The following is an 18,038-nucleotide window of genomic DNA, read 5'->3' as shown; positions in this document are numbered from 1 at the left end:
GCCATAATTGTATTGTAAGATAAAATCATTGTACATACATAAGAAAAAAGCAATATTGCCGAAAGTTATGAAATTAATTTTATTTTCGTATTACATAGCAATAATCAAATTTAACCGATAATATGTTTCGATACTCTAATATGTGATTACATATAAGTATAATGTTTAACTTCTCTTTTTTAGGTATGATGTAGGGTATAAACAGCATAAATTCGAGTACATTTCGAAATAGAACGTAGCTCTGATATCTTGTAATAAAATACACAAACACCAACAAATATGATTAAATATAATACTGCTCCAAATATAAAATAAAATTTCGCATAACCGAAGCAAACTTAAGGGGCACCCAATATGTGTGTGACTAGAAATTATACTTATTTTTCTACATGATGAAGTAATCACTTATTTCAATTGTATATAATTATATGGATTGTAATCTTCTTGATAAAATAATACATTTTTCAATCATAAGATTCATCCTGCTCTTAATTTTAGTTCATTGGATATCACTTGTAGTTATTTTAAAGAGATAAATAACAGTAAAAAATTTCAAAATTAATATCTACAACTGTTAATTAGAATTAATTGTAAGCATTCCAATTCCATTGTAAAACTAAGTATAAGCTTTGTTTTTTGTATATATAAGTAGGAGTACAAAAGTAAAGGTAGTTGGCAATGTTTTATTAGAACTGGCATGTAATAATGACACACAGATATTATTTCCGTAAGATACGTAATAACTCTTTTTATGCGGCGCATAGTTAAGAGATTCAAATATTGGAATTCATTCACACCATTCCCAGCATTATCTACTTTTAACCTTTATATCAAAAGCATTCTTTTTGAAAGAATACTCATTAACATTGTGCTCACATTGCATTTGACTAGTAACAATAGTACTTTACTAGTACCACCTTGAAACAATATTTCGCGATATTTAAGCTGCGTTTATCTCATTCTCAGTTTTTAATCACCACACTATTTCTTATTCTTGTTCTTTATAAAATTTGTGCCTTTAGAAAAATGGAAGTGTATCGATAGAATACAAATGGTAGAATTCGTTATCCATATAGGGAGACAATTTCTTTTCCTAATACCGCGATCATTGTATTTATACAAATCTTTGTATGTTTCGTCGGTATTCATTGATTCTTCTTAACTGTTAGACAAACTTAATTTTCCCAAGAATATGTTGCGTTTGCAATATTTCACCATTTTTAAAACTCTACAAAACACTTATCCAAGAACATGTTTTTAATTTATCTCCCTCTTTACTATTAATTTTACAGATGCATTCATGATATATCAATTTGTGAACAAACGAGCGTATTTCACATTTATGACATTGCTTACAATATTACTGCTGGTTTTAGAGTCTATGGTTTCATAACCATCTTACAGTTAATAACACTTTAACGTAATTAAGGTATTGTCTATTATAAATTTATGAGTTTTATATCGATAGAGGCAGCGATCACAAAGGGTGCACTGCAATTGCGTATTTCTCCTTTTTTTTCTTGTAATACATATATTCTTGAATTTTGAGATTATTAGTGTTTTCAGTTCTATAGAATGGAAAAATAAAAGACTTGTCTTTCATGATACAGTAATAAATTATATACCACTGATAATTTTTAGAATAAATTACACCGCGTATTATTACTGCATTATGTACATGATGATATTATAAAAAAGAAAATAAAAGCATTTTATTAAGCAATAATTATACGTAAAACATAATGTAAACAAGAACAGTGCAAATAGACGGTATAAATATAACTTTTTGGTTAATCTAATAATATTAAATCTAATATTTTTCCATTAACAGTATTGACATCTTGTATTAATTTTTATCATAATTTAAAATAAATATTAACAATAATTATTTAATACACTCAAATATGAGAAACGATATAAGCGTTATGACAGAGAAATGAATCGCGTAAATAGCATAATATACATTCTATATATTATTATTCTTATTATTATTAGTAATAATTACTCAAGAAATTTATTAATTATAGCTTCATTAAATTAAAATAGGAAAGAAAAAAATCACAGACTACGCATATTAAACAAGTGCAGCTATACATGATTTCGTATATATGTCTGTATATAAAGTCTCCTTTTGCTGTTAAGAATTAAGTGCAACATATAAATCAAATATACAATACAGAATGTAACTGTACACATTGTTCTTCGGCATATAAAATACAAATACACATGATGTAGAAAAGTATTAGAAATGATTAAGAGTCAAATATTAAAAACGAAAAATATGTTCGTGTTTTATAATATGTACTTTACATATTAGAGATTTAAATGTCATGTCAGTTTTCAAATACTATTTTTTTTAAATTTTCCAGTACAAACCTGTCGATAATGTGAAACAGGCCGATCACTATTAGGAAATAGCTTAATTCATTAAAATAGTAAAAATATACAAGCAATATTATAAAATCGACAGGAGTGTATTGTAATATTATATTTATTTCATGGAGAAAAAAAGAAATGAAATGATCTCAATTCGCAACATGAAAGATTGTTGAAACCAAAATTGATTATACGAAAAATGCAGCGATCAATTTTTCTGTCTCTCTGGTAAAATAATCTTTTAAAACAATGTATCGTACAAAATATAAAAAAGCAAGGAAATGCACGCCTCGTTTCTCTTGTAAAACAATACGAATAAAAACATAAAAGGGTACGTTGCGGTTGCTATGTACATACATTCTCGCTGTACCCATTCTGAAACCAATAACTTATACGAAACCATACAATACATTACTATATTTAAATGCTGCTTTCAGCAGAATGCTGAGATCGTAATGACGAATAACAACCTTGACAAACTCTAACGGGCTTTAAAATACCGAGTCTCGATATTTTCGATTCGAATCGGCTGCATCTGTATATAAAGTATAAAAATATTAACAAAATACTTATGTCAATAAGTATAGTAAAGTACAGTAAATATAGTAAGAGAAAACAGGTTGTGAATTTGTAATTTATTTAAATAATTTATAGTATCATAGTAACTTACTTTGAACAAAATACTTGTCCACAATTACGACAATGATGTCTCCTTTCATAAAGATTAAATCTAACTCCACAACCAACGCATGAATCTGCTCCTTCATCCTTAAGCCAATGATCTGCCACCGTACGTCCCGGTTGTTCACATACGCTCCATGAAAAAACTCTTCCCCTTGTATCTCCAACGTACACTGTCCTATGGTCTCTGTGATTTAATTAAATGTTTAATTTTTTAATATTTTATATATTTTTCAAATAAAAAATAATTTATAAATATTTTACCTTGATACTGCGAGGGCTGTTATAGATGCTGGTTCCGCATTATCCTTGCGATCATATGCAGTATGCATCGTTAATTTACTTCTAAATACTAATTGCCGTTGCCATTTAAAACCGTCCCTTAAAATATTTTGTGGATTAATTTTTTTAGGTTTTGTATCAGCTTCCGTAACCATGACGAAACTATCTGTTAAACTAGTATCACTTTTACTAGCTCGTAGAGCTCCTTCAGAATCCGCAGGATTATTAGATGACTCGCTATGAATTAATTTGTTCAATACTATTATAGTAAAAACTGAATAAATGAAAATATTTGTTCTAAAGAACAGAAGGTGTATTTAAGTACCTTGTCTGAGTACCCTCGCTATCTGCACGTCCACCGCCTTCACTTTTACGAAACATTGGATTTCCACGACTCTTTCTACGAAGCACAATAGTAGGAGTATTATTCTGCGGCGATGGTTTATTACTGGAACCATTACTTGATTCGTTATCCGAGCATTCTTCTTTCTCTTCATGCAATCTTGATGCTTCTTTAGCATTTTCGGGTTCTGAAAGACTACTTTCTGAACCACTTTTTGCGAGCAAACTTGATCCTTCGGCAGAAATGCTCATTTGTTTAACTAATTCATGCACTCGTTTTTTCGTATTTTCATTTTGACTTTCATTTTTATTTGACTTCATATGTTTTTCTTTGGTAGTAGTAATTTCCTCTAGCTTCTCTTCTTCTGCAGGCACTTGTACATAATCCATCGACCACATCTACAAAAATATGATATTTTTCTGTTTATGTACAATACTATAGAATTTAAATATTTTAATAAGTGGCGTTATTCTCACGCGTGCTACGCCATCAGTTGATCCAGTCATAATAACATTCTGTGAATCCCATTCGTGAGTTTGACTAAAAGCAACACATAAAATTTGCTGCATTCTGTCAGCACGCCCAACACATGTATTAACACTAGCAAGTTCTTCGCCATTAATGCTCCACACATGTAACCAAGTAGCTGCACAAGTAGCTATGTCGCCCTATAAAAAATCATGTTACGCTTATGTGATATAAATCTATATTTTGCTCTTGTTCATTATACTTTACAGAATATATTAAACGTACTGTCAGTTCGTTTATAGCTACCGCTGCTACCGGTCCTGCATGTCCGCGAAGTTGACGAACAAATAAGCAACGAGACAAATCCCATATAATTGCAGTACCATCTCGAGATCCTGATACAATTACATTATATGCTGGACTAGATGATAAGCATGTAACAGCATCCGTGTGACCATACAAACATTGTTTAATAGAAAGTTGCCTTTTAGTATATTCCCAAACTGTCACAACCTATTAAAACAGTTCTGTTTCAAAGAATTGCTGAAACAAAAACTAAATTCAAGCAATAACTTACAGAACTTGTGCCAGCAGTTACTATCAATTTGGAAGACGGACAAACGCAAGCAACTATTTCACCACCACTTTGTATCATAGCTTCACAAACGAATATTGCTTTGTCACTGTCATAGTTTCCTATTCTGAGAGAATGATCTGCAAAACCCCATGCTACATATTTGTTATATGTTGGAGGAATAAGTGTCTTATTTTGTTCCACAGCTAACACTGCTTTATCAACATGAAGTATTTGTCCAACTGGACCTTTTAATTCTAAAAAAGTAAATTACTAATTATGATTCATAATGATTCAATAACTAGATCTTTATATAACTATATAAACCTTTGATAGGTTGAAGTGACGGCTTTAAATTATCAAGATTATGAAAGAATAACTTGTCAGATGTAGTAATGCTTAAGCCAGGAGTAATAGGTCCTGGATCAATAACGCTAGTTCTCTGAGTCATTTTTTTAGCTGGATGAGGTTTTTTAAACAACTGTTTTGGTATTTGGCCAAAATTATTAATAAATCCAATAGTGGCATTCTTCTTTAAAGGATCATCAATACTAGAAGAATACAATAGGAATTATAAAAGTCAAACCATAAAATATAATTAGGAAAAGTACTGCAAAATAGGTACTACAAAATCTTACTTGTAAATATCAACATTGCCTTCATAGAATAAATGATGAAATACATTAACAGCTTCAACCGCAGCAGGGCCGTTTTGTTTACAACCAAATATTAAGTCGATCCATTGATGAAGATGTTGTGATACATAATCACATTCTAGAGCGAGTCTATGCACGCGTATAAATTCTCGAGGATCCTGTTTTGCCCATGGTGGTAATACAATATCTCCCAATTGCACACCACTCTGTTTAGAACCTACAAATAATATATAGTGCTAATGTATACAGTTCTATTAATAATATATCCATGTCTGGCTCGTAATATTTACCTAAATCAAAATGATTTGAATTAACAAGAAATTCTGGAAGATAAAAAAATTCTGGTATAAGTTCTTTTACATCAGCCATATTATGTTTAGATGCTGAAAGCCATGCTTCCTTTATACTATTAAACATTCTATCCGCCAAATCGAAATGTCCACCCTAGAAATTTCATAATTCATGTATTATAGTAGTAATTAATTCCGTGCTATAAATTAAACCTTTTTATTTTAATTAGTATAGACCTGTAATCGCAGAAAATGTTGTGTAAATGGTTCCATCCTCACTAGATATGAACAAACTATCATTGCAGAGGAATAATGAGTCCCATAATGATAAGGAGGTGTTTCTCCATGTGGATCATCCCATTCTTTATATCTGATTTAAATGTGAATTAACAGTTAAATTATTTTTCTTATATTAATTCATTTAGTTACATTACCTCTTTTTAAACTGTAATAACCGTTCTGGGCTCTGTGCACCCATAGGTTTACTAAAATCTCTAAATGTTGCAGGATCAGTAAGATCCAATTCTTCACTATCATAATCGGCCAAGATCCAGGGAAATATCGGATATTGCATTAAATCGTTATAGCTACGACCAGCTAAAGTATTCAGATGCATCAAATACTGGAAGTTGGATATTTCGCCTCTCTATAAAATAAATATTTCCATAAATAACTATAATATGAACAATATAAATTTAATATCACTTAAAATACTAACCACCCATCGTTGCGTAACAGAAGTTTCACCTATTAAATTCGAAAGTAAACCTGTAGCTTGTTCTACATTTGCTGTTCTCTTTTGACCAGCAACTGATTGTTGTGCGCTGTCAGCAATCGCTGTTGCAAATGTCATAAATCTTTGGTAAACTTTGTTTCTTACTTTACGAGGAAATGCTAATAAATAATTTCTACCATCTCCGCTAAATACTTCTAATGCCATCGGTTGTAACAAATACCTTCTTTTATGTACTTCCCTACAGGAAAACATGCAAAACGTGATAACTGTTGTTGACGTGTCAAAATTAGATACAATAATCTAGTTTCACGTTGTATACAAATTTATTACCTGATATCCTCATAATTAAATTTTGAACATTGCCTCATAGCTCTGGATCTTCTTGGAGATCCCGGCGATGGTAAAATTGGCTCATAAGCTTCGGGTAAACTTTCGATATCTCTTATTTCTCTAGACTTTAACAGTGTGAATCCATCAACTACATAAAAATGTTCTTTTCCAAACAACAACAAACCTTCAGTTGTATCTAAACCTTGAATCCTAGCACACCTGAACATGTGACTTATCTGGAAATATAAAAAGCGCTTAAATGCTGCATATATAGATTATTTATTTATTTATATTTGTAGCAAAAGGAAAAAGACAAACTTTTTCATGTTCCTCTAATAGTCGTATCAAAGTTTGATTGTCTGGAACAGTCTGATTATTTTCTTCTTCTTGTTCATTATCCTCTGGTGCTTCATCAGGTTCACTGGCATGACGTTCTAGTGTACATGGTACCATAGGAGGTTCACTTTCCGTAGAGGCGTCGTTAACATTTAACGGTGTATCATCAATAACAGGATCGCGTTCACGTTCAAACATACCAGATGAATTATCAAGTTGCTTTAAATAGTATTCTTTACTATCAGTGCTTGTCGCAACTTTGTACTTCAATTGTTTCTATAAAAATCAAAATAAGTAAATTATTTTTCATCATTAATTAATATTCCTCTTCTTCTTTTAATAGTGAAGCTAGCTTACATTATCAGGATGCTCTAATTCAGGTCGGTAGGGATAATGTATGTAAAAAAGTTCATTTTTCATCATCTTCTTTCTCATTCTGCATGGGCCTTCAGTCATATCTAACATCCACTTGTCGAGCCTAGTAGGAGTTGGCGGTCCCCATAGACCTCGTTCTCTTGTTAATTCAGTCTCGGTTTGTAACCACTCCTGTATAATGCAAAATTATTAATACAATTATTGACATTTCTTTTTCTTATTTTTTTAATGATATCCTTACTTGATATACATATCGCTGGGTATGTTGATTAGTTTGTATATATTGCAAACGTTTCGCTGCAGCAAGTTCACGGACTAATGCAATATGTTGCTCTGTCCATTGTGCAACAGTGTTCTGATGTAATCTCAATCTTACGCGTACAGATTCTTCTTTCCGAACTTTTGTTCTACTTGCTAGTCTTGTTAAACCTCCTGTTACTTTTTGGATTTTCTAAACACAATATGATTTTCTACACATTCTATTTTATATAAATTATTACTAGGATCTGTAAACGAATATTTACCGATTGTATTTGATTATGAAGTTCCCAAGGAACTCTATAAGAAGCTTTTCTTTCCATAACAACATAATTCAACCAAAGCTTAGTTGCAGCTTCATGTACTTGATCTCTCACTACCGATAATTCGGGAGCCCGTTCGTTACCTATAGGTGCTGGAAGAGTAATTTTAAAAACTTCTTCTATAGCAGGCTTTTTACATACATATAACTCTTCCCAAACTCTTGTAGCTGCAACTGCCATCAGATTATGACCTTGATGAGATGTTAATCTATCATCACTAGCTTCAACTTGTGGATTAACGTGCCATGTTGTTTTCGTATTCGTATCAAGCATAATCTTTATATCAGCTGTTAGTTGCAATAAACAATAAGTCAGACAACCAATAAATTCTAATTCATGATTACCAGCGCCGAAAACTAACAATCTATAAAAAATATATTTAAATTAGATTTCATTTACAATTTGCAAAAAATTTTATTTCAAAAAATATTAATCTCACCTGTGGGTGGTAAGTTTATGCAACGCTTCTAACACAGCCATTTGATCGGCTATAGAATCCGTTGCTCGTGACAATAAAAATAAAATTGTTCTGTTTAAACAGTGATGAAGTCCTTCCATACTAACGACACCTGGTCGTCTTTTTGCTTGTCCAATTAATTTTACAATAAAATCAAACACTTCATGTGGGTCTTTCGTCAAAGCACCTGTATATTATCAAATAATAATGATAAATATTCGATTATGCATTTGGCTATAAAAAGTGAAAATTTAGAAATTTACCTTGCCACAATTTGTCAACTATTCTGGCTGCAACGTAACACACATTACTTGTTATATTATTAACTGATCCACCAGGAACGACAGGTAATGCTGCTTGTTCTCCAATTAGAACGTCTGCAGCTAACAGATGCTCCATTAAAATAGATAGAATTTCTGTTTGATAACGTGTCTGTTGCCCTGTAGATGCATGTTCTGGCCATGCTTCCAAAACTAAATCAATTGCTGGTGGAGATTTTGCACTAACAGGCAGAGAAAGGGAATCTACTACAATAACTCGCATGAAATCCATAACAAATTTCTTTGCTGGATGATTTGTTAAGCCAACATCCTTTGATGGAGATCTTACTAACACTGGTTCTTGCTAAAATAAAATCTTATTGTAAATTTTTTTTCCTATTAAAAAGATTATCATTAATCTTTAAGTTTCACCTCATCTGCTGGAGTACTAGCTCCACTACTATCTTGACTAGAGCTTGCAGGTTTTGGAAACAAAGTACCAGCTAATGCACCCAATACTTCCGCAGACATAAATACTTGCATAAAATCAGTGAAATTGTGGTAAAGGAAAAAAAGGAACTGTATTATTGTCACTGGATAATCGCTTAACCAATCAGGCAAAGATTCAGGGCTATTAAATAAAAATTATACACGTTAATATATTATAAAGTAATTAATTGAAAAAGAGATAAATTTCAATTATAAACTTACTTGATTGAATAATTATTCAACATTGTTCGTACCATTGCTAATAAAGTTACCACAGCCTCAGGACAAAGATTGATTCTACTAGCAAAAGAGGATAGTGTATGATTTGCAGGAACACCAAACAAGAAGTTCCATACATTGTCCAAATCGAGCTATTATCATAAAACATAAATATTTGTTATATTTACGCCTGATTAAAATACTGTAAGACATTAAAAAGTATGCAAATGTTACTGAACTTTTAAAATAACTTTGGAATCAGTAGGCAATAATTTTACGGGTTGTCCCATCATGAGAGCAATAAAAAGAAAATATAATTCTGGAACAAGATCTACATGCTGCGGTAATAACCATCCTAAATGTTGAAATCCTGGTACATGAAGGCCAGATGGTTTAGTTTCACCACCAGTTATTTGCTGATGACAACCTAGAAATATAAAAATAAGATATAACATAAAAGTATGAAATACAACTATTTAAAGCTTAATAACTTTTATACACATACCAAGTGCTAATACCATTTTATTATGGTCTGTATGGCGTAACCAACCACCATTACTAGTTCCTTCTTTAAATTTTTGTAATATTGATTGTACAGAACAAATGGCTACTAAAATTCGTAACCCCCATATTACGGTGGTACTATGAAGGCCAGACTGAAGAAATAGTAATATCCAATCTAAACCTAATACTTTAGCTAATTCCTCGCACATACTACAACACATTATTAAGTTAATACAGAAACTATAGTGAGTTTGTTTACATATCTACCTTCTTCGTTTCACTTACTTTACATTCACTTTGGGGCCATTAAATAACAGAGAGTGTAAAAGCTGCAAACAACGATTTCGTAAGAGTATGTGTTCCCCTTCTCCTTCTTTATTTCCTTCGCTTTCTCGAAGAATTAAATGCTTTTCCGAACTTTGAGGTAATGTAGCAACAATAAATTGCCCAAACCTATAAAAGATATTATCGATATACACATATAATATAATTATATTTTTTAGAGTATGTTAAATTACCAAAGTAAATCAGCTTGTCTTGGTTGACTTAATAGAATACTTAGTAATGCAAGCAAAATTTGTCTTGTACTACTTTGTTTTACATCACTTAAAATATGTAGCAATTTGTGTACTAATTGCAAATCTCTCATTAAACGTAAATTTGTTCTTTTCTCACTTGATTCTGCTATTAATTCATATAAATGTTCTAGAAGTGATCTTAAAAGTTCACCAGGTGCTTCATGCCAAATCTAAAAGTATAATGTTTCAATATCTTCATAATGTTTGCTCTAAGGATAAATTATCTATTAAGAATAAAAAGAAATCGTACTTGCAAATCACATAGAAGATCTTGAAATGCCATAACATTAGGTATTGCACTAGTTTCTCTACCACTGTCTACTGTACCAACAAGACTGAATGTAAGATGTAAAATATGACTATTTAAAAGAGGACATTTCCTTCTTAGTAACATTGCTAATGTTTGATATCCCCTTCTGCGATCCATTTCTTGTTGGGCAACTTGGTTGGATCTCACAACACACACTAAAGCTTTAACAGCAGCGTATAAAGATTCTACATCTTGTGCCATAGCTATTAAACCTATTAAAACGAATGATTATCTTTTAAATTTTTGTTTAAATAAATACTTAAATATATTTTAAAATACAAATTGGTAAAAAGTTTTACCTAACAATACTGAACATCCTCCTACATTATCAATCATTGTAGCTACAGGTCGGGGGCTAAAGACTCGAACACCGAGATATCCAACGACTACACCACCAAGTGCTCGTGCTGGTCCACTAAGATGTCCTGCTGAATTATGAAGAACTCTAATAGGAGTGGCATTTTCGTGCGATGACATACCAAGCTGTCAAATAATAACAATATTTAATTAATACATACAGAAGATATGTTTATAAATGGAAATGGTTGTATATACCTGTTTAGCAATTGATTTGTTATCAGTCCGACTATAAACTTTCCTAATTTTAGCTAATGTTAATTGGGACATTGCTTTAGCATTTAATCCAAATACAACTTTTTCTTCTGCAACAAGAGGCATTAAAGGCTCTTGTCCTGTATAAAAAATTAAGTTTTTTTAATTAAATAAAAATAAATGTATGGACTTATATAAAATTTATATTAATACCTGACAACTGTGGAGCTTGCAAACTTCCCATATAATGTGGGCCTAATTTAAATAATGTTGTTATGTTTTGAGAGTTAAATACTTCTTCTATTAAGTGACATGGTCCTTGTTTCCATGTTAGTCTAGAATACCGTCGCCAACAAGGTGGTGTACCTATATACCCATATACTGGAGATGCTACTGTCAAATTTGCTGCTCCTCCTCCAGGAACTTGTGTAATATAATGAAGCTTTTGACTATGAATATGTTGACCATCCAAATATAACGAGAAACTTGAATTTTTTAAAACAGCACGATTTAATACAATAGCTATATGATGCCATTGACCTTCATGAAGCAAGTCTGGACACCAGACTCTTGCACCACATTCACCAGTTCCTTCTGGCTCCCATTCACTTACATCTGAAATTTTTATTTAATTTGTAGGATAAGGTTTATGTTGTAGAAAAGATTAGAAGTAAGTAAGGATAAGGACAAAGAGAAATAAAAAATTAATAAAACTTACTTTGCGGTAACGGTGTTTCTTGTGTAGATACAATAATAGCTTTGTCTCTTGCACTAAGCACTGCAGTTAAACAAATCAAATCCCTTGTTGATTGTGGAATACGAACTAATGTTAGCAGTCGCACGCAGTGAGGATCAGTTCTAGGATCACTAAATTTGTCAACACATATCCATGTGCTATAAGTCAGACCAGTTTGTGGGGGAAATAACCTATCACCTAAAAAATTAACATTGGATGCAAACGCAAATCTTTTATAAATGAAGAATATGTATTCTTTAATACCTGCATCTTAAAGATATTTAAGACTTACCAGAACCAATTCCACCAAGTACGCTACTATCAGCAGCTACCACTGTAGGTGGAGTTGTGCTTTGTGGTGCAACACTAGGTAAATATAGACATGCAAATCCTTCAGCACTCATATCCAGTTCTACGAAAGGCGGTAAAGTACAAGAACCGTGTGCTCGAAAATCCTTTGGTGTTGTCATGGATACTAAAGTTTTAATACGCGTCAACGGCACGGGTCCGCCTCGAGGTTTATTTAGTTCAATATCATCAAGTGAAATACAGCATAATGGATCACCCAAACGCAAAAATTCCCTTTAATTACAAAAATTTTATATAGTGCATATACAAATATTACTTTTGATTAGTATTTTTCTAAACCTTCCTTTGCATCTTACCTTAAATCACGTGGTTCTAAGGATTGTGCTGCAAGTCTTTCTATAATATATTGTAATGGTTGATGTAAAGGATGTGTTTCATCTTGCAAAGCTATTCTACCTATAGATAACAATTCACCCGCCATTCCAGCATCACACATTATTTGTTGGTTTCTTTCGGATCGCACTAAACTTTTAATAATTTCTGCGACATACAATTGTAAAGCTAAAGCCATTTGTGGATTGGATGATTCTGAGATTGATGGAAGTAAATATAACATTCCAACAACTATGCCAGGATGAACTACAATTGGTTCAGGAGTAGGTGGACTCAGATTTAAAGAATTTATACCACTTTTCTTTCCGCTTCCCGGTGAATCGAAAGATCTTTGTTGCTAAAAATAATATAATATTTAGTTTAGTAATTTAATAACATTCATTATTATGTACTATAAATTAAATTTAAGAACCACCTCAACGCTATTTTGTTTATGATTTGGCGATCTCATTCCTAGACCTGCCAAATTTGGCTTATCAAAAGAGTCAAGTGCTACATCATACAGAAGTCGTAGTAATAAGCATGCATATGATAATGTCTTTGGTATAACATCTGAGAACACCGGTTCTAATACGCTCCCAGTAAATAGTGCTGATAACATATTATGATAATTCGTAGTTGGTATTATATCTATTTCAGTAAGCTTCGTCTGTGTTGAGAAACATCCAAGAAGTCGCAAAGTGTCACACAAACTTGATTGGCATATCTGTAAATCGAATATTATATAAATATTTGTATAAACACTTATTATTGTATAATTATGTTATTTATAATCGTTCTCTCTTTTTTACTCTGTAATTATTAATAAATAAATACTTACTTCATGGTGGAAAAATTTAGCATTTGCTGGTTCAAATCTCATAGCTGTACTTATAGTGTGAAATACAACATGTAAAAGAGTCAGTAACTGTGCTTCTTCCTGTGGCGTTCTTTTTATTATGTCGTTACAAGGTTCTGTACTCTCTGATCTTTGTATACCTAGTTGGCCTTCTAAAGACACTAAGACAGACATAACATACACAAAACCTCCCACTTTTCGAAAAACAGTCCTAGTTCGATGAGATTCTCGTAAACAAGCCAATAGAGACTAAAAAATTAGAATACTTTATAGTAATGTTAAAAAATGTAAAGATTAATAGTGATATCAATTACACCAACTTTTAATATATGTGTTTTTAAGACTAAGGCATTAGAAGGTGCTGAATGCATAACTCCTAGTAATGTAGCCATGTCATCGTCTCCTCCTGCACTAAGTATTAATTCTCTAACAATACCAAGTGCCTGATATCGACAATCCATATAGGGCACGAGATTATGAGCACAACGTGCCCCACCGCATTCCCTAAACACATTAGCATTCTGAACATTGCTTGCTAATAATGTCGTCAAGGCTTCCATTACTAAGGCACCCAATCGCTCATCTTCTTGGCAGATTTGATATTCTAAAAAACAACAGTCTTTGTTTATTTCATTTTTATATATATGTATATTAAATAAAACATGTTATTTGAAAATGAAAAAATGTATGAAAATATTAATACCTAATCCTTGATCTTGTGCAGCTTGTTTATCTTTGAGTAGGGTTGCATAACGATGAAGACATGTAACAAAGACTTCTAACATACCCACTTCTCTGTATACATCTTTAAATATATTATTATGTCTGAAAAGATACGTTTTCCGGGATCAATATAAAGTATGTATAGTAGAATAAGTTGTATAATTAAAAAACACTGCTTATTACCTGAGTATATTAAGGAGTGTTTCCATGCATAATATACTGCAACTGGTTGAATTATTTGTTTTGAGTAGTATAGATAGAGATATAAGTTCCTTACAAGGCACAAAATTAAGTTGAAATACTATAAATTCTAGTAGTTGAAAAAGCTTCTCTTGTATTTCTCGATTTTTTAGGTGAATTTTTTCTGCAAATTGGGATAATGTGTTTTGCCCTTCAAGTATAAAATAATTGGCATTGTCACTATGATATACACTAGATATTGCATCAAGGATTGTACAACATAAGAGTGGTGAATTGGACTTTACAAATACAGACTGTAATACTTGGAATGCTTGAATATTTCTGACACTTCCTCCTGTAAAAGATAACTTATTTTTAACTCTAGGTGATATACTTACTTTATTATGCTTTATTAAATAACACTATGAAAATTTAAAATCATATATTGAAATATTTATACCTCTATTACTCGGTTGAGGTAAAGTAAAACCAAGCATTTGGAACAAAGATCCCATACTAGCTTGACTTGGCTTTAATTCTGTATGGCCACACATTGTTAGAGAAGCCAACATAAGCACTAAATTCCGAATGGCATCTTGTGCCTCTGCTCTACTATCTTGTTCTAATCTTGATGGAGCATGTCTACAGATCATAAATTAATAATGGTATTGTAAATATTAATATCGTTATGATATTAAATACTATACTAATAAGATTAATTTATATAACTAATATTATTACAGTTAGAAAATTCTTACTTTAACAAAAATTCTGATAAAAAGATATATCCTTGACAAGCACGAAAATCGTCTAGAAGTGTTTGAGATACCTCACTAGAGTCTTTTAAGAAACAAAATACTGTAACAAACATTTCTACCACTTCCAATGGTGCCAGCTCAGGTACACGTTGCATATTATCAACACATAGTGCTATACATCCTTTATCTACAATTAAAAGTGACAGTATTTCATATTATTTAGCAAATTTGAAAAACATATTTAGTTCATGATTAAATAGATTAAACTTAAATTTATACTTACTATGAATGTAGCTTACTACATTTTGGGTAAGTCCATGTCGAGATAAAGTCATTAATACTTCTGCCGCGCTTTTACGCCACATCACATTATAGTGAGGGCACCAACTAGTTATTGCTGAGAATAATAAAGTTAGATCATCTTTGCGTGCAAGTTCTTCTGCTGGATATGGATGGCTACATAATCTCACCAATAACTGTAAATTAATATTCGTTTAATTGCTTAAATAAAAATTTAAAAAATCAGGGGTATATGAGAGATATGTACTTGTACAAATATTTTTTGTAATAATATTCTACGTTGTTTTGAAGTATATTCACTATTTGCATCTGTAATATCAGCCTCGTCGTCAATCATTTCAGGCAAATCAAAAAATAGGTACAAACATTTTACCAATGTTGACGGAACAGAAGCAGTAGTCATTGCCTAATAAAATATAAATCTATTAACACATACAGCAGTTTATATTAATTAGAATAGTGAAGTATAATTGAAATGTATACCTGTATTACAGAAGTATCACCTGCTGCAAGTAAATTTAATGCAGATAGTAACATCCAGCCATTACTTGATTCTTCACTATTTTCAATTTCTAAAAATTGTACAATGGCACAACTTGCAGTTTCAGTACTCTGATTACTTGCCCTACTACTGATTTCAAATACCATTAACTTAGATACTTGTTGTGTAAATGCCAAAATGTCCCAAAATTTTTCACTCATATCTCCTGTTGGACTAGATCCAAATACCTAAATGTCAATTAATCTAAGTTAATAATTTAGCTAGAAAGAAAGAAAATTGTTGAACTTCCATTTATGTAATATGTGAATACTGACCTTGCAAAATAATGGCAACATATTATATAATTTATCATTACGTTCAGCATCAGAGAGGAGATGTGGAGGATGGGTATATTCAGAAAAAAGTTTTTTAAGGTGCATAAGACCCAAAGCAGTATGTTGAGGATTTATACTTCCAGTACAATCATCTAAACCACCAGTACTGCTGGAACCCATGCTTCCAACACTAGTACCCCCTCGTAGTTTACGCATTATGTTCATATTTAATACTTGCTAAAAGCACACAAATGACATGTATGAAGACCAGAACATAAAAATTTGATACTAATTCTTTTAAAAACTCATATCACTGGTATATCTTTTACTTACATCATTCATATTATGGTGAATATTAAATACATTTTTTTAGTACCTTTATACATATATTATATGTTTTATAAAATGAAATCTACATTTTTAATGCACTGATAGTATTTTTAACATATAGCAAGGATATGTAAGTAATATTACAAGGAGTTACATAGTCAGCATTCTTCTACATGAACATAAGATATTCATGAAATAACAGAAATACAATGTAAATTATTAAACTTGCAGTAGAAAATGCTCCTTTGAAACAATTAGTAATGAATTGTGAGATTATAAAATAAATATATATATGCTTATATATGCATACTATTTCTAAAGTACATAGTTAAAATTCATTAATTGTTATAGTATTTATGATATTAGTTACACAAATTTTGGATAAAAATAAGTAGTTATAATTTTTCAAACTGTTATTATATTGTTATTAATGTTATTATATAAAGCCAACTAATTACAGGAGAATATATGTGCTTGTATAAAAGAATTTTACATATAATAAACGGTGTAATCGTACGTTGATATAGCAATAATATTAAAAATTATATGATGTTAAGACTCACACAACTAAATGGAATTGAAAACAAATATAATTAAAAAACAATAAATGAATCTTTCAATAAAGGGATCAGTAATGTGTAAACGTTGATATGCGGTAGTACAATCTGTTTAAGCACTTATTGTGCTGTTATTCGAAACGTTAACATATCGGAGAACTTATAACATGTGAAAATGGCACATTGTTGTGTAAGACAAAACGAAACACTATTATCCAGTTTATTATACACATGAATCAATTTTTCCTGCACGTGTCATAATAATTTTTATACTTTCAATCTGTGACACTACTTTTCATCGAACGCTCAGTCCAATATTTACGTCTATCTCCTGTCAAAATGTCAAGTTAGAATGAAGTTACAATGACTCTCCGTAACCGCCCACGGTTCTTACAAATAAAATTCAGACACCGTCCTGTGAATATGCACTGTATTCTTTACTAATTATTTAGTTATTACCTGAAACGCGTCACAAGCCAGAAAATCCTACATTTTCTTTTGGGAAATTGCTCTTTCTGTGAGAGTATTTAATATTTCAGTGGTAGCAGCCATCTTCGACGATATTCGACGATTTCTTCGGTCCACAGCCAACACGATACGTCGATAAGTATCACGTGACTGCTAATAATCACAGATCTATTCACTTTTTGAATCTGTGTTACCTCCTTATGTTCATATACAATAAAATATTATTGTCACTT

General features: G+C 31.4%; 1 protein-coding gene across 2 annotated transcripts; it reads right to left on the bottom strand.

The window, feature by feature from the left end:
* Window positions 1-669: 669 nt before the first annotated feature.
* Window positions 670-17,933, bottom strand: Bchs (WD repeat and FYVE domain containing 3 bchs). 2 transcript variants are annotated; one of them, XM_072006415.1, is made up of 45 exons: window positions 17,797-17,933; window positions 16,451-16,687; window positions 16,118-16,363; window positions 15,882-16,040; window positions 15,618-15,810; window positions 15,335-15,521; window positions 15,037-15,218; window positions 14,580-14,931; window positions 14,377-14,498; window positions 13,994-14,277; window positions 13,656-13,922; window positions 13,251-13,541; window positions 12,799-13,172; window positions 12,426-12,715; window positions 12,116-12,331; window positions 11,611-12,012; window positions 11,401-11,537; window positions 11,145-11,328; window positions 10,786-11,057; window positions 10,476-10,705; window positions 10,243-10,410; window positions 9,959-10,167; window positions 9,693-9,880; window positions 9,457-9,605; window positions 9,178-9,376; window positions 8,749-9,109; window positions 8,468-8,672; window positions 7,972-8,392; window positions 7,689-7,898; window positions 7,430-7,618; window positions 7,055-7,348; window positions 6,737-6,972; window positions 6,389-6,644; window positions 6,105-6,316; window positions 5,908-6,040; window positions 5,671-5,824; window positions 5,363-5,597; window positions 5,052-5,275; window positions 4,728-4,981; window positions 4,436-4,663; window positions 4,159-4,350; window positions 3,665-4,080; window positions 3,322-3,576; window positions 3,047-3,244; window positions 670-2,911 (listed from the first exon to the last, which is right to left on the bottom strand). In XM_072006415.1, exons 2-45 carry the CDS (start codon window positions 16,673-16,675, stop codon window positions 2,797-2,799), a joined length of 10,314 nt encoding a protein of 3,437 aa, XP_071862516.1. In that variant the 5' UTR covers window positions 16,676-16,687; window positions 17,797-17,933; the 3' UTR covers window positions 670-2,796. The 2 variants fall into 2 exon arrangements, with proteins under 2 accessions (XP_071862516.1, XP_071862510.1); XM_072006409.1 differs by lacking the exon at window positions 17,797-17,933 and adding an exon at window positions 16,784-16,874.
* Window positions 17,934-18,038: the final 105 nt, after the last annotated feature.

The sequence above is a fragment of the Bombus fervidus genome, chromosome 1 (assembly GCF_041682495.2).
Source record: "Bombus fervidus isolate BK054 chromosome 1, iyBomFerv1, whole genome shotgun sequence".
Taxonomy (NCBI): domain Eukaryota; kingdom Metazoa; phylum Arthropoda; class Insecta; order Hymenoptera; family Apidae; genus Bombus; species Bombus fervidus.
Note: the sequence above shows the minus strand (reverse complement) of the source record. Positions and strands in the feature narration are given on the sequence as shown.